The 21,609-nt window shown below is 43.0% G+C and overlaps 1 protein-coding gene across 4 annotated transcripts in view; it reads right to left on the bottom strand.

The window, feature by feature from the left end:
* LOC122556501 (pikachurin) overlaps positions 1-12,251 on the bottom strand; it is a 110,477-nt gene extending 98,226 nt beyond the window's left edge. For all 4 annotated transcript variants that reach the window (XM_043703235.1, XM_043703216.1, XM_043703225.1 and 1 more), the window contains exons 1-5: positions 11,738-12,251; positions 7,369-7,475; positions 6,508-6,594; positions 4,459-4,485; positions 1,113-1,230 (exon numbers count right to left, since the gene is read on the bottom strand). In XM_043703235.1, coding sequence (XP_043559170.1) covers positions 1,113-1,230; positions 4,459-4,485; positions 6,508-6,594; positions 7,369-7,475; positions 11,738-11,846 — 448 coding nt within the window. In that variant the 5' untranslated portion in view covers positions 11,847-12,251. The remainder of the gene's footprint in view (positions 1-1,112; positions 1,231-4,458; positions 4,486-6,507; positions 6,595-7,368; positions 7,476-11,737) is intronic.
* Between the last annotated feature and the right edge of the window lie 9,358 nt (positions 12,252-21,609).

Below are 21,609 nucleotides of genomic sequence, written 5' to 3' on the forward strand. Positions count from 1 at the left end.
CCTTTCACCCTAACAGGAATATACTTTCTCTGGATTCTCGTTATCTCATTTCTGAAGGCTTCCCATTTTCCAGACATCCCTTTACCTGCGAACATCTGCCCCCAATCAGCTTTCGAAAGTTCTTGCCTAATAACGTTTTCTGAAATGTGCTGATTGAGGACAGCAGCTTAGAGAGAACAAGCTCTGAGTACTCTGCCTGGCCCAAATTGAGGGCACAATGCCGTGGGGTTGGGAAAGGAAAAGAAAATTCCTGCATTTCTGTAACGCCCAGGGCTTTCCAAAAGCCATTGCAGCCAATGAAATGCATTTGAAGAGGTGCAAGGTGGGAGTTGCCACAGTGAATGTGTGCACAGCAGGATCCCACAAAGAGCGGAACGATTGCGAAATGATAACCTGTTTTCATCATGTTGATTTAAGGGATGGATTTCAGTCAGAGCATCTGGGGAAAATGCCTGCTCATCTTCAAATTGTGAGTGCAGGCTCATTTATCACATGCTGAGTGGGAAGACAGGGAGTCAGCCTAACATCTCTCCTGAAAAATGGCACACTGACCGTATTGCATGGAGACCATCGACCTGCCTTGCAGGCTCTTATCTCTTGATCCCATGACCTGGCGACTCAGAGAGGACACGGATGCCAACAGAGGCCCAACTGGAGCTACCAAATAAGGCTGGGCCGCTTTGTCCTCAGGACTATCCCACCTCCTGACCTCTGCTTTCTGAACTACAGGTCATTGCCAAACCATGGGCAGGTTGGTCTTCTCACTGCTGGGAGACCTGAATTAGGTTCTGGATCAGCCAGCAAGCAGCTAATGAGGCCTCAGCTGCTCAAAAAAGATTAGGGAATGCTTCAGGGCCATCGGAGGGTCAGCAACAACCTGAACTGGAGTGATAGAGAGAGAAAAAGATTAACAAGCTAATCTGAAATGCAGGATGCATTGATGGAGATTCTGAGAAACCATGGGAGGAAAGAAAAAGGTTCTAATGATGGCAGAAGCTGCATAAAGATTTGCAAAGTTCAATTGAGCTGATTCTGTAACATGAAAGGCAATATAGGAATATAAGTTATTGTTGTTTGGCTAGTTTCTGTAAATTCTGGGGACGGGTTCATACCTTGAGTGACAGTTGTCACATACTTTGTGGGACTTGGCCTCCCCTCCTCTGTCACGCTACGTGCCTTCACTGTCACACGGTACCTGGTCCCTGGTTTCAGATTCCCAACATCCATTTCCTGGAGACAGAGAGAGAGAGGGGGATAGAGAGAGAAAGAGAAATGCAACAAGTTCAACACAGGAGCCAAGCATCACACATGTTATCACACACTGTGACTCACATGGGTACCACACACTGTGACACACATGCTATCACTCACTGAGACACACACGGATGCCACAAACAATAAGACACAAAATAGCACTCCCTGAGACACGCATGGGTATCACACAATGTAACCCATCTGGGCATCATCTATTATTCCCAGGTAACATCACAAAGTCTGTCATTGTATTGAACAAATATTGTATTGAATAAACAGCTGTGGAACACAGACTGACTCCAGCTTTAGCAAGTAGGTGACTAGCAGTTTAACATCACAGTATTGGATCAACTTCCATCTCTTCAGGTGGGAGGGGAAATCAGAATTTTAAACACGTCTATCTGGTCACTTCTCAGCCTCCAATGCTCTAGTGAAACAATTCAAGTTTGTCCAAGCCCTCCTTCTTGTTAAAACATTATTGAAAATACACTTGCTGATTCTATTACAAGTGCTGGACAAGATGACTAAATGGATAAGTCTGTGTTTGTGTTCAAATGGATAAAGAATTATGAATCAAACACACCTCAACCTGGTTAGTGTATCAAGTCTTGGAAGATATGACTTTGCCCTATTGTAGGTGTTCTGTTACCTCAGGAATTTAATAAATGTGTGGCTGCAGACTTGAAAATACTAGTCGGAGGTCAAAGTGTTTCCAGAATGACCTTACTTAAATTGAGGGCTGCATTCCTGAAAATCGCAATTTAAATGAGAGAAAAAAATCTTTTAAGTGAACCATCATTCCTCTGGGAATCAAATATTAAAAATGGAGTTGGGTTAGGGTCTACCTTGGCAGAAGAAATCTAAAATAGCATACCTGCACTCTCTAAGTAGGAGTGCTTTAAATGCCTAGATTGGGAAATGAAGTAACAAAAAAAAATGTATTTAATTTCATACACCAGTTTCAAGGTATAGCAAAATTTACCAAGGATCCTTAGGCAGCACCTTCCAAACCAATGACCACTTCCAAATAAGAGAACAAGGACAGCAGATACATGGCACATCAACTCATGCAAGTTCCCCTCCAAGCCACTCACCATCCTGACTTGGAAATGCATTGCCATTACTTCATTGTTGCTGGGTCAAAATCCTGGAACTCCCTCCCTAAGAGCATTTTGGGTCAATCTGCAGCATACGGACTGGAGGAGTTCAAGAAGGCAGCTCATCACCATCTTCTCACGGGGCAACTAGGGATGGGGAATGAACGATGGCCTAGCCAGTGTTACCCAAGCCATGAATGAATTTTAAAAATTATGTTTAAAACGTCACCGATCAAATTGAAATGTGACAAAGTGGAGGACATTTATAAAACTGAGCCATAAGAAGCTTTCCACCATAATTCGGCTGGAAGGTAGAAGACAGAGGGTGGTGATGGAGGGTTGTTTTTCAGACTGGAGGCCTGACACCAATGGAGTATCACAAGAATCAGTGCTGGGTCCATTACCTTTTGTCATTTATATAAAAGATTTGGATGTGAACATGGGAGGTATGGTTAGTAAGTTTGTAGATGACACCAAAATTGGAGGTGCAGCGAAGAAGGTCACCTCAGATTACAATGAGATCTTGATCAGATGGGCCAATGGACTGAGGAGTGGCAGATGAAGTTTAATTCAGATAAATGTGAGGTGCTGCATTTTGGGAAAGCAAGTCTTAGCAGGACTTACACACTTAATGGTGAGGTCCTCGGGGATGTTGCTGAACAAAGAGATCTTGGAGTGCAGGCTCATAGCTCCTTAAAAGTGGAGTCACCGGTAGATAGGATAGTGAAGAGGGCGTTTGGTATGATTTGCTTTATTGGTCAGAATATTGAGTATAGGAGTTGGGAGGTCATGTTGCGGCTGTACAGGATGTCAGTTAGTCCACTTTTAGAATATTGTGTGCAATTCTGGTCTTCCTATCGGAAGGATGCTGTGAAACTTGAAAGGGTTCAGAAAAGATTTACAAGGATGTTGCCAGGGTTGGAGAGTTTCAGCTATAGAGAGAGGCTGATTAGGCTGGAACTATTTTCCCTGGAGCGTTGGAGCTGAGGAGTGACCTTATAGAGGTTTATGAAATCATGAGGGGCATGGAAAGGATAAATAGACAAAGTTTTTTCCCTTGGAGTGGGGGTGTTCAAGACTAGAGGGCATAGGTTTAGGGTGAGAGGGGAAAGATATAAAAGAGACTTAGTGGGTGGTGCATGTATGGAATGAGCTGTCAGAAGAACTGGTGGCGGCTTGTACAACTATAATATTTAAAAGTCATCTGGATGGATAAATGAATAGGAAGGGTTTAGAGGTAAATGGGCCAGGTGCTGGCAAATAGAACTAGATTAGGTTGGGATATCTAGTCAGCATGGATGTGTTAGACCAAAGGGCTTGTTTCTGTGGTATACATCTCTACGACTCCATAAAGGAAGGTTTAAATCGCAAGAATACACACCTGCCCTATTTATATACTTTATTGCAGTAAAATATCTCAAGACCCTGCAGAGGTGTGGAATAAGAACAAATTAAACTTTAAATAACTAAATGGAGATATCTGGGTAGATTTCCTGTGCTTTCCCAAAAGGTTAGTCATTAAGGACCATCTTAAAGATGGTGAGAGAAGCCAAGAGGTTTAAGGACGGTGGGTGGGGAGTGGCCAGGGCCCAGGCAGCAGAAGCCACGACCACCAATGGTTGAACAATCCAAAACAAAGGCTAGAATTAGAGGAACTCAGATATGTCAGTGACTGAGCAAAATCCCAGAGATAAGGATAACAAGGATGAGAATTCGGAAATCGAGGCATTGCCCATACTGGGTGCCAATGTAACCCCATAAGTTGAGAAAGTGAGTGGTGAACAGAACTTGGTGAGAATTCAGATACATGCAGCAATGTTTCAGGTGAGCTCTAGTTTACAGATATTGGAAGATGGTGACTCAGCAAGAGGGCACTGCCAAGTACTGCTCCACAGCTACCTGATGAAGGAGTAGCCCTCTGAAAGCTAGATCTTCCAAATAAACCTGTTAGACTATAACCTGGTGTTGTGTGATTTTTAACTTTGTCCTTCCCAGTCCAACACGGGCACCTCCACATCAAGTCTAGAAGAATCAAAGAATATTCCCATGGGAACTAAAATTCAATTGACAGGGTCAGAAATATTATTTGGATATTCAAGGTACTTACATACATTTGTGGACTTTTCATCTGGTCCTGCAAAACAGAAATAAAAATGAAAAATTTTGCCAATACTCAACATTGCTGTTTCCTCCAGAGCTAGCCTCTGAGAGGGGGTAATATGTGTGTGTGGGGAGATCACTGCTTTTTCATGCTGCTATCACCATATCCATTGGCAGTGTCCCACAACAAGAAACTGAACCTGCATTGTTGGGACAAGTCATTAGGGCCAGTCAAGGGCACTGTTCCCTGATTTGGGTTAACATACAAGGGAGATGGGAGCTTGTGGCATTGTAGGAATGTCACTGTACTTGTCATCTAGATGCTCTAAGTGAATGCTGTGGGAGCAGTAGTTCAAATCCCACCACAGCAGCTGACGAATTTTAAATTCAATTAATGAATCAGGAATCATTAGCTTCCCTCAGTAATGGTGGCTGTGAAACTATCATTAATCATTGTTAACTAATGTCCTTTGCTGTCCTTAACCTGTCTGACCTATACATGACTCCAAACCCACATCAATGTGGTTGACTATGAACTACCCGTCAGAAACAGCCGAGCAAGACATTCAATTCATTCGGGATTGAAGGCAAATGCCAATCTTACCATGACACCACATGCCCCAAAAAAGAGTTAAAAGAACAAAGGGTTAAAGGGTGCTCTTAGGAAATAAAGGGTTTGGACTTGGAATACGACAGGATGGAGGTTATTCTGAAATCTCTTAAAAAACAGCAACTGACTTCAGTTCTGGTCGTTGTACCTCAGGAGGAAGACATTGGGCCTTGAAGAGAGCACAGTGTGGATTCACCAGAACAATGACGCTAAGTTAGATGTTCCTGTAACCAGAAATTTCAGAAGCAGGCCTCACCGTCTAAGGGTAGGGGTAGGCTCTTTTGGACTGTGAGGAGCAGAAATTTCTTCACCTGGAGAGTAGTGAGTCTGTGGAATTCTCTGACACAAAAAGCAGTTGAGGCCGAAACATTGAATGTTTTCAAGATGGAGATATAGTTCTTCAGGCTGAAGAGGCCAAAGAGAAACTGGGAATAGGGCATTAAGTTGGATGATCAGCCCTGATCATACTGAATGGTTGAGTAATCTTGAAGGGCCTGCTTCTGCTCCTATTTTCTATGTTTCTATTTCTATGTTATGAGGACAGGTTGCATATATTCGGTTTGTATTCCCTCCATTATAGAAGATTAAAGGCTGCCTTGTTTGAGATGGGTGAGGATTTGATATAGGAGATGGAGTGAAATGATACTGTAACCAGCGAATCCCAGAGCTGAAAGGGGAAACCAGTTGTTGGGGAAAATGCAATGAAACACCATGAGTTGGGCTTGATGCATCATCGTTGGCAAAATAGCAGGCTAGTTCAGACACACTCTGATACAAATTTAAAGTCCAATGGCAGAGGCATCAAGTGGGTTGCTTACTGTAGACTTGACCAAGGCCTTAAACTTCATTCCCAATTAAAGGGCTTCTGCCACTGCAGTGACCTAACAAAATCCCATCAAAGGTGTTCAAAAGGAGGCAGGCCTGTTCCCATTGGAATATGGCAAGTCTGGCCTCAGTGTAAAATCCAGTCTGGGTGGAAAGCAAATCTGATCACCCATTGTCGTACTTCCAGAATGACAATTAAATGTGTTTTTCAGATGTGGGCATCGCCGGCTGGGCCAGCATTTATTGCCCATCCTTAGTTACCCCTTGAGAAGGTGGGGGTGAGCTGCCTTCTTGAACTGCTCAAGGTAGACCCACAATGTCATTAGGGAGAGGATTGCAGGATTTTGACCCAACAGCACAGAAGGAATGGTGATATATTTATAAGTCAGGATGGTGAGTGGCTTGGAGGGGAACTTGTGGGCAGTGGTGTTCCCATGTATCTACTGCCCTTGTCATCCTAGATCGTAGTGATTGCAGGTTTGGAAAGTGCCAATCACACAATCAATCTTTGACAATCGTTAATTAACTCAAAGGATAATAATTTCATGCTTTTGCTTCCTATTGACTAATGTTTATTGATGAAATATTATTGACAAACCCCCTATAATGTCAGATACTAACCATTCTGTGATTGTCCTGGTTGAAGAGTAGATCCTGGGCTATCTTGGGCAGGACAGGTCTGTTACCTTTCATCTCTGTGTACAACACCTGGTCAATAAAAAAAACAAAGATACAGCTTAGGTGGAGTGTAACTCACTCAAATGGATTTCAAAAATTCCAAATTTCCAGACAGTTCACAGGATGTCCTTTAATTTACTTTTCGGGTACTAGGCCAGTCAGGAAATTCCAACATTCCAGTCTTCCCTCAGCTGGGGACTGTGACCAGGAGACTCTCCCCCACTGACCAGAAGAAATGATTGATAACCTCCTTATCCATCTAGAATGAGGACAGTGTCTGCAACAGAATTATATGGTGCAGAAAGAGGTTGTTCAGCCCCTTGTGCCTGCACTGGTTCTATTCCTTAGTGCCAATCTCCTGTCTTTTCCCCATATCGTTGCACTCCATTTCTATCCAAATATCCATCCAATGCCCCTCTTGAATGCTCAATTGAACCTGTCTCTACCACATTGCCACACAGTGCATACCCCAACTACTCGTTGGGTGTAAAGATTTATTTTTCACATCACCCTTGATTCATTTGCACAGCACTTTCAGTCTATGCCCTCTTGTTCTTATTCCTTTTATGAGTGGGAACAGCTTCTCCCAATCGATTCTACCCAGCCCACTCATGATTTTGAAGACACTCCTTATCCAGCCAGGGACCAAAGGCGATACCAGCGAACCAAGTATCCATCTCAATAACAGTGCAATCCTCCTCTTCTACAGTTCAATAATAATGGAATGTTACTAAATACTGAGGTTCCCTCTTATCCCCCGACCGCATTCCCACCTGTGATTTATTTGGATGGAGGAACCATTACCGTGTAGCCGGTGATGTTGCTGTGCCGTCGAGGTGTTCTCCATCGGACTCTGAAGGCCGTACAGTTCAGGGCTTCCAGCAGCACATTCTGTGGGGGGCTTGGCCGTTCTAGCATAAGGGAGATATTCAGTTAGAATAAAGTACCACTCTCTCAATAGTTCCTCTATCACAGTTCCTCTCTTAAGCCAGAGACCCAGGTAATGTTCTGGGGACACAGGTTTGAATTTGAATTCAACAAAGAAAATCTGGAATTAAGACTTGAATGATGACCATGATCATTGTCGATTGTCAGAACCCACCTGGGTCATCAACGTCCTTCAGGGAAAGAAACTCCAAGCTTACAAGAATGTGGTTGACTCCTAACTGCCCTCTGGGCAATTAGGTATGGGAAATAATTATTAGCCTGGCCAGCCTTGCCTGTTTCCTGTGATTGAATAAAAAAAAAACGCATGGTCTTGTGCAGGAACCACACAAAGACATTCATAAATCATTGATTTACTTAAAAAGGGCCAAAATAAGACCAGTTACAATTAAAATACAAAAGTATGTTAGCTAGAGTTGAGTAAAATAATCTGCTAGGAACACAGACAAATTTGGAGAAACTCAGCAGGTCTGGCAGCATCTGTGGAAAATGAAACAGAGTTAATGTTTTGAGTCCAGAGACTCTTCTTCAGAATGGCTTGTGATTGCATTTCATCTGTCTTCCAATCCCAATTCCAATTGTGTCTGTTTGTGAGAGTGTGTAGGTATATGGGGGTGTGACCACCTGCAAGGTGGACGGTTGGTAAATGAAAAATTTGGAAATGGCTTCAGGTCATTGTTGCGGAAGACACAATGTTTTAACATCTGAAGCATGATTAAGCTGACAGTGAGTGAGAGAGCAGCCTCCCTGAGCTGTCCACCCAAGGATCTCAGTGCCATTTCATCCCTGTACCAGCTTCAGTCACACCGCAATGGACAGCCAGCTTCCTTCAAGCACCAAAATGAAGTATAGCACAGGTAATGCCTTTACAGTATGGAGGCACAATGCGGATTACAGATATTGTTCCATTGGAACCAAACAAACCCCAGCACCTCGTTTTCATCTCAAGAGCCTCAGAATTTTAATTCGCAAATTGGGGTTGACCATTGAAGAGAAAGTAGAAAGTTAAAACTCCAGTTATAAATCAAAGAAAATAACCTCCCTCAACTCTTTAACACTGAAAGTAAAGCTACCTCTACTCTATCCCCATCAGATGCTCCCAGCACAGGATCAGATACATAGTAACGCTCTTTCTACACCGTCCCCATCAAACACTCCCAGGACAGGGACATCACAGGGTTAGATATAGAGTAACATTCCCTCTATACTGTCTATCAAACACTCCCAGGACAGGCACAGCACAGGGTCAGATACAGAGTAATGCTCTTTCTACACCGTCCCCATCAAACACTCCCAGGACAGGGACATCACAGGGTTAGATATAGAGTAACATTCCCTCTATACTGTCTATCAAACACTCCCAGGACAGGCACAGCACAGGGTCAGATACAGAGTAATGCTCTTTCTACACCGTCCCCATCAAACACTCCCAGGACAGGGACATCACATGGTTAGATATAGAGTAACGTTCCCTCTATACTGTCTATCAAACACTCCCAGGATAGGCACAGCACAGGGTCAGATACAGAGTAATGCTCTTTCTACACCGTCCCCATTAAACACTCCCAGGACACGGATAGCATGGGATTAGATACAATGTAAAGCCCCTTTTACACAGTCCCAATCAAATACTCTCAGGACAGTGACAGCACAGCGTTAGATACAGAATAAAGTTCCCTCTACACTGTCAATCAAACATTCCCAGGACAGGGACAGCACAGGGTTAATACAGTGTAAAGCCCCCTTTACACAGTTCCCATCACCCACTCCTAGGACGGGACAGGAAGGGGTTAGATACAGAATTAAGCTCCCTCTACATTGTCCTCATCAAACACTCCCAGGACAGGAATAGCATGGATTTAGATACAGAGTAAAGGTCCTCCTCCCCAGATATTCACATCCCTCTGCGTTGCAAGGTTCTGCAGTCTGTCTCCATTTAAATAACATTCTGTTTCTTTGATCTTCCTGCCAAAGTGTCAAGCCAGGACAATGTCACATTTTTCTTCTTAGACTTCCACTTATCACATCTTTGCCTATTCCAAACTGAGACAGAAATAGAGAGAGAGAAAATGAGGGAGACATTGGGAGTGACTGAAGGGGAGAGACACAAAAAGTGGGAAAGGAATACTGACAGAGAAAAAAAGTGAGTGAGAAAGAGAGAGAGAGAGACAAAAACAGTGACAGGGAGGGAGAAACAAAGACAGACAGAGAGAGAGGGGGAGAGAAATAGAGGGACGGATAGAGCTTGCAAGGGATGGGAAGGCTAAAACCAAGAACCAAAGGGATAGTAGACATCGAATTTGATTCCAGTCGGCTGTTTAGGATTTATCAGCAGGTTTCACAAGTTAAAGTGGTCTAATTCACTACAGCAGTTAATTTGTCTTAACTCCCTTTTCCCAGCCAGAAATGTTATTGCACACAACTGAGCGACCTTCCCACCAGTAAAATCATAGTGAGTTTGTTTTGCTTTTATTTAAACTCATAACCACCACCAGTAAAATACTTGTACAGCCAATTGAGTATTTACAGGCAAAGCTCATTATGGGCAGTACAAGCCATCATGGGAATGGGTGGGGGAGGGGGAAACAGGAAAAGACTAAATCAAAATGGAGATGGAGGGGAAAGCTAATTTGTTTTAAATCCTATTTGTAAACTTCCTGCAGCTGTCAACATGTTTACAAACCAAAAGCACGCATTCCAGTACCCAAAGAGTATTTACAGCAACACTTTAATTAACTTCTGCTGAATAGACCAGGATGGGACAGTGTCTGTGTAGAGATTGAGGGCATTGACACAATCTGCATCCAAGCAAGATCTCAACACAAGAATTTATAAGCTAACATTTTCCTGTAGCTTAATTTCAGTGAGCAGGGAGTACTGTTTTAACCCATTTATGTCAATGGTATAACTAATATTTTGCTCTCCCTGTTCCTCGTGTTAGTGTCTCTCCCTGTTTATCAGCCTAGTTCTCTTTCTGTCTCTCTCTTCCTCTTGCTGTCTAGTTTGCTCCCACCTTTTTTTTCCTGCCCTCTCACAGAACTGTAGTGGTGCAGAAAGAGGCCATTTGGCCCATTTTGTCTACACTAGCTTTCTGAATGAATTGGGTCTACCCTTCTGCCTTTTCCATAAAACACTGCACATTGTTTTATCCAAATAACAATCCAATACCCCTCTTGAATGCTTCAACCAGAATAATTTAGGATATCTGGTTGGCCTGGATGGGTTGGACCGAAGGGTTCGTTTCTGTGCTGAACAACTCCAGAGCTCAACTTGCCTTCATTTCTAGGCAGTGCATTCCAAACCATAAATACTCACTGTTTGATTATGTACTTTTTTCTCACATCGCAATTACTTCTTCTGTAAATTTAAATATGTGCCCTTTCATTTTTGATCCTTTAACAAGGTGGCATCAGTTTTTCTTTATCTAGTCCCTCCAGAGTCCTCTGATTTTGAAAACTTCTACTGATCTCCCTTTAGCTTTTTTCTCTCCCAAACTTTCCAATCTTTCCTCATGACTGAAGGTTCTCATTCCTGGAATCATTATTGTTATATTTTCTGCACTTTCTACAATGTTTTCACATCCTTCCTGTAGTATAGTGGCCAGAACTGAACACAATACTTCAGCTGAGGTCCAACAAGTGTGTCCTTATGTAAATTCAGTATTACCTCCTTGCTTTTGTACTCCATGACCCAATGTTTGAAACCTAGAATATTGTGTGCTGTACTAACATCTTTTTATAACTTTCTAATCACTTTTTTAAATGATTTATGTCCATATCCACCTATGTCTCTCTGTTCCTGCACACTCTTTCGACTAGCATGTTTTATTCTATGCTGATTTGATTTGATTTATGTATTGTCACATTATCTTGTTACAAAATACACTGTACCATCTTAAAACACAAAAAACCCTAAAACATAGAATATAAAGACAGAAGAATAAAGATAAAAGGTATTGTCTCTCCATGTTCTTTCTAGCTAAATGTATCACCTCACACTTTTCTGCATCCCACCCACTCTATCCATCTGACCTATACCTCAACCAGAGGTTGTAATCTCAGACTAAGAAGTCACACGTTTAAGACAGAGATTAGGAGGAATTTATTTTCTCGGAGGTAGTGTGAGACTGAAGGGTGGGGGGGAGGGGGGTGCATAAGGTGTTATTCTTCATTCATCCTCTATGCACAGTTAACGCAAACTAAACCCATCAAGAAGCTGAGACTCTTACCTGGTCTCCGCAGTGCAGTCCTCTCCCACCTGAAGCACACCATTGGTGTGGGGAGAAACACCAGGAACAGGAGGGGGGCCAAATGACCCATTTGCCCCCAAACACCCATCTGGTGAGAGGCACAGCTTCAAGCTCGAGCAGGCTTTCTCCCCCCACTGCCCCCCTCCGCCCCACCACGCCCCTCCACCCCTTGAAAGCCAGAGAATGGGCAGGGGCACACTGCAGAGGGCTGTGCCCAGATCTACAGGCAACAGGGGCAAGAGGCAGAGAGATTTATGAATCCTACAAAGCTCCGCAGACAGCAGCTTCTGACAGAGAGCTGCCACCTAAACCAAACTGAGACTGGCAGAGTCAGTTCTTCCTGGTATGGGAGGAAGGCTACAAAACTCCAAACGCAGATAAATGATTCAATTGTTGATCCCCATTAAAGTTCTGCAATGTTTTCTTCTTCCTCTTCCCTATCTCACTCCCTTTCTTCCTCTCTCTTTTTCTCTTTCACCCTTCCTCACTTTAAACCCTCTTTCTCTCTTTCTTTCTCTCCCTTTGTCCAGGTCTGTTTCTCTCTCTGTCTCTTTCGCTCCCTCTCCCTTTCTCTGTCTGTGTCTCTCCCACTTTCTCTGTCTCCCTCCCTCCCTCTGTGTCTTTCTGTTTGACTCTATCCTTCCCTATCTGTCTATCTGTCTCTCTTCCTCACTCTTTCATTCTCTGTCTCTCTGTCTATTTTCCTCTCCCTCTCTCTTTTTCTGTCTCTCTCTCTCCCTCCCTCTCTCTTTCTCCTTCTGCCTGTCTCCCTCTCTTTCTCCGTCTGTCTTGTCGAGTGCAGATGCTCCTTGAGGAGCGGAGGAATCCTACTGCTAAGGGGATAAGTGAAGTTTAATCCTGTGCTGTGTAAGGGAAGCCCAGATGTAGCCTTGTGAAGCTAACTTTAGCACAACAGGATGAAGATTTAAAGCAACATCGCCCATTCAATAAAATAGTTTTGAAATTTACTGAAGAAAAACACTTCAACAAGATATAACAAGTAATCTGTTTGAAGCATGTACTCTAGTAAAGTTGTTGGCATTTATTAAATGGATGCTGTTACTTTAAACACAAAATTGTTCTTTTGGACAATTTTGGAAAAGTCAAAGGGTCAGGGAGGAAGTTGCAATTAGAATTCCCACATTAAAGTATCCAACTCTGCATTACCTTCACTATTTTTAAATGTTATTATTTTCAAATGAATTGAATTTTTACAAACAGCTTCAAGGAAGCCACGGGAGTTTGAAGTTTGTTTAAAGAAAGGATAAATTATCCCTTTCTCTGATGCCTGTTCATGATTCCAAGATGTCCCCAAAGTGCTTTCTAATCAAGGGATTGCCTTTGAAGTAGAGACACTGCTGTAGAAATGCTCCACACTTTTAAGTTGCACAACTTTAAATGTTGTAACTCTACCAGCCTCCACCACTTCCTCTGGCAGCTCATTCTATACACACAAGACCATCTGTGTGAAAAAGTTGCCCCTTAGGTCTCTTTTATATCTTTCCCCTCTCACCTTAAACCTATGCCCTCTAGTTCTGGGCTCCCCTATCCTGGGAAACAGACCTTGACTATTCAGGAGAAATTGAGGGCTGCAGATGCTGGAGATCAGAGTCGAGGGTGTGGTGCTGGAAAAGCACAGCAAGTCAGGCAGCATCCGAGGAGCAGGAAAATCGATGTTTCGTGCAAGAGGGGCTCTTGCCAGCACCATGCTCTCGACCTTGACTATTCACCCTATCCATGCCCCTCATAATTTTATAAACCTCTATAAGATCACCCTTCAGCTTCCGACATTCCAATTCTGCATCCTTTCAAGTTTAGTGGGTACATGAATAGGAAGGCCTCAGAGGGATATGAGGGCAAATGGCTCTAAGTTTGTATAATATATCTGGTCATATGGGCAAGTTGGACTGAAGGGTTTGTTTCCATGCTGTATGACTCCATAACAGGAATAAATAAATCCAGTAGGGATCACGAAGAATGGCAGCATGAGGACAGGAGAAAGGGAAACAGACACTGTCTTCAAGTAACAAAAGTATTAATAAAAATAAAAATCAGCCTCCAAGGTACACACTGCCTTTAAATGCAAATTAAAGTCAAGGGGGTGTCACCTTGTGTGAACCACCTCCTGTGTATCACATTAAGTGCAGATTTCCTCTGTCAAGCTGCTAATGACATTTGGGATGTGGGTGAGGGGGTGGGAGCGAAATAAAGAAGAGAACCACTTACATTTGTATTGCACTTTTCAGGATGTTGGATCGTCCCAAAGCGTCTCATAGTTAATGAAGTAGTTTTGAAGTTTGGCTGTTGTTGTAATGTCAGAAATACAGCAACCAATGAATGCACAGCAAAATCCTGAGGGGACACCTGATTGAGATGTATAAAATTATGAGGGACATCGAGAGGACAGACAGGAAGGAATTTTACCCCTCAGTGGAAGAATCTCTGACTGGGGGAATAGATTGAAAGTAAGGAGCAGGAGGTTTAGGGGGCATCATAGAATCCCTATACTGTGAAAACAGGCCATTTGGCCCATCAAATCCAAGGGCATCTCACCCATATCCACCCCTTCCCAGTAACCATGGTTAATCCACCTAACCTGCACATCTGTGGACTGTGGGAGGAAACCAGAGCACCCAGAGGAAACTCCATTCAGACACTTGGAGAATGCGCAAATTCCCCACAGATAGTTGCCTGAGGGTGGGATCAAATCCAAGTTCCTGGAGCTGTGAGGCAGCACGGCTAACCACTGAGCCACCGTGCCACATGTGAGGATAATGAGATGACGGAGATGGACTACGGTCGACAAAGTCAAAAGTCACATGTCACCAGGGTATCATCCAACAGATTTATTTAAGATCACAAACTTTTGGTGCGCTATTCCTTCCTTCACTTGACGAAGGAGCAGCGCTACAAAAGCTTGTGATTTTAAATAGATCTGTTGGACTATAGCCAGGTCTTGCATGAATTTTGACAAGTGAGGATGTGTGGAATGTTTTTACACCTAGAGGGTGGTAGGAACTTGAACTCACTACCTATAAGAGTGGTAGAGGATGAAACCCTCATAACATTGAAGAAATATTTAGATATGCACATGTGATACCAAAGCATACAAGACTTTGGGACAAGTGGTGGAAAGCAGGCTTAGAATGCAGCAGACATGATGGGCTGAAGGGCCTTTTTTCTGATGTAGAGCCTCTCTACAAGCCTATATGTGATTTTGGAATCGTCTGCCTCAGGGAGCAGTGGAGATGGAGCCATTGAATATTTGTAAGACCGAGATGGATTAATTCTTGTTAGGCAGGGATTGAACGTCTATCAAGGGTAGATAGAACATGGACTTTGAAACACAAACTGATTAATCATGATTTTATTGAATGGCAGAGAAAGCACAATGAATCGTCCAACAATAATATCACCCTGGGAAAATGACTCTGACTAGCCATGCCTCTCATAATTTTATATACATGTATCAGGTTGCCCTTTGGTCTCTGATGCTCCAGTGAAAACAATCCATGTTTGACTAATCTCTCCTTAAAGCTAGCACATTCCAATCCAGAGAATGTCCTGATAAACATCTTTTGCACCCTCTCTAAAGCCTCTGGCTTACTTTTGAAAAATTCATTCATAAAATTCAATCAGGGCATCACTGCCTAGGTCAACATTTATTGCCCACCCCTGAGGGTAATTAAGAGTCAACCACATTGCCATGGGTCAGGAGTCACATATAATCATAGAATAGGGAAGATAGCAGTTTCCTTCCCTCAAGGATATTAATGAACCAGATGGGTTTAACAAGAAATCATCAATGATTCCTGGTCATCATTTGATTCTCAATTTCGGATTTTGCTTTCATTGAATTCAAATTCTACCATCTGCCGTGATGGGATTTCTACACAACTCTGCAGAACATTGTAGGGGTGTTTTGATTAATAGTCCAGTGAGAATACCATCAGGCCATCACCTCTCCAATGCTGTCATTCAAGAGTTGGCCATTACAACAGATCAGCTTAAAGTAATGACTCAAATCCTTCAGGTGTGGAAGCTACCAATTGAGCTATGATGGGCATAACAGGTTAGGGAGGGATATTGTTCCAGCTCATACAAGCACAGAGAATGCTAGAGAAACTCAGCAGATCTGGTCACATTTGTGGAGAGAGAAAAACAGAATTTCAGAACTCGTCTGAACCAGTGGTCCTGGACTCGAAATGCTAACTTTGTTTTTCTCTCTTTACAGATGCTACCAGACCTCCTGAATTGCTCCTGTGCTTTCTGTTTTTACTTCAGACTTCCAGCAGTATTTTGATTTTATATATTTCCAGCCATTGTCCATGACATCCCAGAAGGGGCAAAACTGTCTGAGGTTCTCAATTTGTGATCACCCTTCCCACCCCAAACCAACCTGATCCCCCCACTCTCTCCCAACCCATCAGAATTGAATGGATTCTTTCCACCTGCTTCCAGTGGCTTCATTAAATGTCCCATGACACAATGGTGGCAGATTAAACTGGACAGCAAAATTGGACATGGAGCCACTTAAGATAGACCACCAAGATAACCAATGATAATGGGCAGACAACCAAAGGCCTGATGAAGGGATAGGTTTTCAGGCACGGAGAGAGAGAAAGTGAGAGAGAGAGAGAGAAACATAGACCCGATTAAACAGGCAGAGTGAATTACACTTGGCAGTGTTGGCAATCTGACAGGGTTAGTGTTTTGCTCCCAAGGTCAATCAGCCAAGACTATATTTGTTGAGGAAGCACAGTGTTCCTAGTGTAATAAGAAGCTGGAGTCCGGATCTATGAACTCATTAGATGGGATCCCAGTGCTTCCTTCTACTGCCATTAGCAAGACCATTTTTCTTATTAATTCTTTCAAATAGGACATAGAACATAAAACATAGAATTATACAGCACAGGAATGGGCCCTTTGGCCCAAGACGTTGTGCTGAACATGATGCCAAATTAAACTAATCCTTTCTGCCTGCCCTTGGTCCATATCCCTCCATTTCTTATGTATTCATGAAATTAACTAAAAGTCCCTTAAATGCCCCTTTCGTATGTCTCCAGACTCCTACCACTGTCTGTGCAAAAAAAAAAACCTGCCCTTCACATCTTCTTTGAACTTTCTCCTTCTCACCTTAAACACATGCCCCATAGTATTAAAATTTTCAACTTTGGGAAGAAAGATTTTGACCGTCAACTCTACCTACGCATCTCATAATTTTATAGACTTCTATCAAGACTCCCTCAGCCTCCTCTACTCCAGAGAAAACAACATGAGTTTTTCTAGCCTTTTCTGATCGCTCATACCCTCAAAACCAGGCAGCATTCTGGTAAACATCTTCTGTACTCTCTTCAAAGCCTCCACATCCTTCCGATACTGTGTCGACCAAAACTGAATGCAAACTGAATGAAAGTGGGCCAAACCAAAATCTTACAAAGCTGCAACATGACATCTTATACTCAGTTCCCCAACCAATAAAAGGAAGCAGGCCATATATCTTCTTTATCCCCCTACCTACTTAATGGCCACTTTCAGGGAGCTATGGACTTGAACCTTAAGGTCCCTCTGTACATCAACGCTGGTCAGGGTCCTGCCATTAGCTGTATACCTTTCCTTACATTTGATCTCCCAAAGTGCAGCTCCTGCTACACTTATTCAGATTAATCTCCATCTGCCATTTCTCTACCCATATTTGCAACTGCTCTATATCCTGCTGTATTCTTTGAGACTATCCACAACTCCACTGATCTTTGTATTATCTGTGAACTTACTAACCCACCCCCCCCCATCTGCATTTTCATCTACATCATTTATATATATCACAAACAGCAGAGGACTCAGTACGGATCCCTGCGGAACACCACTGGTCACGGACCTCCAGCTAGTAAAACACCCTTCCACCACTATCTTCTGTCTTCTATAAGAAGCTAATTCTGAACCTAAGTAGTCCTCACCTTGGATCCCATGCATGAGCCTGCCATGAGGGACCTGGTGAAAGACTTACTCAAGTCTATGTAGACAACATCCACTGCTCTACCTTCATTATCATTATTAATATTTCCTCGAAAAATTCAATCAAGGTAAAAGACCCTAATTAGGCCATGCTTTTCCAAGTGTGCATAAATCCCATCGCTAAGATTTCTCTCCAATATCAACCACAGATGTGAGACTCCTCAGTCCATACTTTCCTGGAATGCCCCTATTTCCCTTCTTGAAGAGAGGGATAACATTAGCTACTTGCCAGTCTTCTTGGATCTTGCCAGTAGCTAACGAGGATACAAAGATCTTGGTCAAGGCCCCAGCAATCTCCTTTCTTGCATCTCTCAATAACCTGGGGTGGATGGATTTGAGCCCTAGAGACTTAGCCACCTTAATACTCTTCAAGGGACCCAACACCACTTATTTCTTGGTGTGAAAATGTTGTAGCATATTAGCATGCTCAACACTAATCTCACTATCCTTCATATCCTTCTCCTGGGTGAATATCTATGCAAAGTACTCATTTAAGATCTCGCCTCTCAGCACAAGTTCCCTCATTGTTGCCTTCATCTCGTTGACTTGCTCAGCCATTTCCCAAGGGCAGTTAAGAGTCAACCACATCTCTGTGGGTTCAGTCAGATACAGACCAGTCAAGGGAAGGATGGCACATTTCCTTCCTTATTGCTGAGGTTTTACAATAATGACAGACTGGTTAATGGTCACTATGACTAGCTTTCAATTTCAGAGTTAATTAAGAGAATTTAATTTCCTCCAGCTGGGATTTGAACTCAGGGCCCCAGAACACTGAAAGTCTTTGGAAAGAAGAATGTCTAATGCGAGCAAAAACTTAGGTCCAACAGATCAGCCATGATTGGAGGACCTTCAATCACTCTGCAGTTGGTGACAATGTGATACCATCACCAAAAATAAAAATGGTGAGGAAAATATCTTATTCCACCATTGTCTTATCTTATTCCACAGAATGTCAATATTTGCCAATGTTCTCCATCCACCTCTATTTCTGCAGAACTGTCTATCTTATCTGTCCTTTTATGTGAATGAATCTGTGTGCTTGGGTTTAGAGTTGAAGTTTGCATCGGAGAAATTAATAACCATTTTGCTACGATTAAAGGATAAATCGGTTTCTGGTAAAGGTCTGTTTCGTTTATTGCCAAAACCTGGTGTGAGTTTGTTTTATTCCAGATTGCTGTAAAAATCAGGCAAACTAACTATCTCAGTGATTCAATTGTTCACTTACACACATGTGATGGCCTGTGGACTAATGGGGTTTGATTACCAACCTGATCAAGATTACGATATTGCCACCCCAGCTCGCTGAAATAGTGCTAAAGGTTGCAATCTTGTTAAGTAACCATGAGAAATCCCTGTGTTCACAAAGCCCAGTTGTATATATGAGGTGTGTTCCTGGCAAGGCTAACTGCTTCCACTCAGCTCCACTAAGTACAGTACAAACTTCTTCAGTTATTTGGCTCATTCAAGTGCGTTTACAGTGAAAGAGGAGTATCCTGATGATGTCGACCAGCTTGTGATTGGTCTCAGTCTTATTTGGTCTTGGTTATTGTTTTGGAAATGGCTACAGTATAAGGGGCAATGCTTTACTGGGTTGCAGAGAGTGAAGTGCTGTCCAGGTGCCTTTTAAATATGGCGCCTAGAGGCTGGAATCCTGAAGGTTCATTGGAGTGGAGTCTGTAACTATCTTATGTTGGGGGACCATTGGGGTGTGCTCTGTAACTAAGGTTTTACAGGGATCCATCCTTATTAAATCAAAGGTCCAGTGCTTTGAATTGTATTACTTCTGGGATAGAGTGGTGTGGTGATAAAATCACTGGATAGTGAACCCAGAGGGACTAACCCCTGTCCAGTGGACCTGAGTTCAAACCCCAACTGGTAGAAACTGAATTCTGTTAATCCAGTGGGATTTGTTTTTATTCATTCTCAGGATGTGTGCGATGCTGGCTAGGTTTTACTTTCCTTTCCTAGTTGTCTTTGAGAAGGTGGTGGTGAGCTGCCTTCTTAAACTTCTGCAGTCCATGTGCTGTAGGCAGACCCACAATGGGAGAGAATTCCAAGATTTTGTCCCAGTGACACTGAAGTAATGGCAATATATTGTGTGGCTTGAAGGGAAACTTCCAGTTGGTGATGTTCCCATGTGTCTACTGCCATTGTTCTTCAAGATAGAAGTGATTGTGGTTTTGGACTGTACTGTCTGAGGATCTTTGGTGAATTTCTGCAGTGCAACTTGTAGATGGTACACACTGCTGCTACTGTGCATCTGTAGTAGAGGGAGTTGATACTTGTGTATGTGATGCCAATGAAGTGGGCTGTTTTATCCTGGATGGTGACAGACTTCCTGAGTGTTGTTGGAGCCATACCCTTCCAGGCAAGTGGGGAGTATTCCATCACATTCCTGACTTGTGTCTTATAGATGATGGACAGGCTTTGGAGAGTTAGGACATGAATTAATGTCTGCTGGATTCCTAGCCTCTGACCTGCCACAACAGCCATTATATTTATATGGTGGGTCCAGTTGAGTTTCTGGTCAATGGTAACCCTATGATATTGATAGTGGGGGATTCAGTGAGGGTAACACCATTGAATGTACATGTGGTTAGAGTCTCACTTTTTGTTGGAGATGATCATTGCCTGGCACTTGTATGGAAGAATGTTACTCGTCACTTTTCAGACCAAGGAGAAAGTGAGGACTGTAGATGCTGGAGGTGAAAGTCAAAAAGTGTGGTGCTGGAAAAGCACAGCCAGTCAGGCAGCATCTGAAGAGCAGGAGAGGACGTTTTGAGCATAATATTTTTATTTCTGATGAAGAGCTTATTTTCAAAAGATCGACTGTCCTGCTCCTCGGATGCTGACTGACTAGCTGTGCCTTTCAGAACCACACCTTTTGGCCCTTTACAGACCAAGCTTGGATTTTGGCCAGGTCTTGTTGCAACCAGACATGGATTGCTTCAGTATCTTGGTGAGGCGGCAGTGCTGAACATTGTGCAATCATTGGTGAACATCCCCACTACTGACTTTATGATGGATGGAAGGTCACTGATGAAGCAGCTGAAAGTGGTTGAGCCTTGGACCCTAACCTGAGGAACTTCAGGCACACTCTTGGTTCACCCATCTACATTCTGCCATTCTGCCAAGGCAATAGTATGAATAAATAATAGTGATCTTAATTTGTGGGGAATGCTATGAGATTCTTGGAAACCTCTGGCTGGCTGTGTCTTCTCTGAGGAAAGCTATTCTGATGTAAGAATTCCAGAGGATTTAAAAAATGTTATTTATTGCCAATGTTGTAAGGTTTATGAAGGTTTGTAGCTCAGGTTGAGGTTTACGGTGTAGGTTGCTCGCTGAGCTGTAGGTTTGATATCCAGACGTTTCATCACCTGGTTAGGTAACATCATCAGTGGTGACCTCCAAGTGAAGTGAAGCTGTTGTCTCCTGCTTTCTATTTATATCTTTCTCCTGGATGGGATTCCTGGGGTTTGTGGTGATGTCATTTCCTGTTTGTTTTCTGAGGGGTTGATAGATGGCATCTAGATCTATGCGTTTGTTTATGGCGTTGTGGTTGGAGTGTCAGGCCTCTAGGAATTCTCTGGCAAGTCTTTGCGTAGCCTGTCCCAGGATAGATGTGTTGTCCCAATCGAAATGGTGGGTTTTTTTCATCTGCGTGTAGGGCTACGAGGGACAGACGGTTGTGTCTTTTTGTGGCTAGCTGGTGTTCGTGTATCCTGGTGGCTAACTTTCTTCCTGTTTGTCCTACGTAGTGTTTGTGGCAGTCCTTGCATGGAATTTTGTAGATGATGTTGATTTTGTCCATGGGTTGTACTGGGTCTTTTAAGTTT

Source organism: Chiloscyllium plagiosum, chromosome 2, assembly GCF_004010195.1.
Source record: "Chiloscyllium plagiosum isolate BGI_BamShark_2017 chromosome 2, ASM401019v2, whole genome shotgun sequence".
NCBI lineage: Eukaryota > Metazoa > Chordata > Chondrichthyes > Orectolobiformes > Hemiscylliidae > Chiloscyllium > Chiloscyllium plagiosum.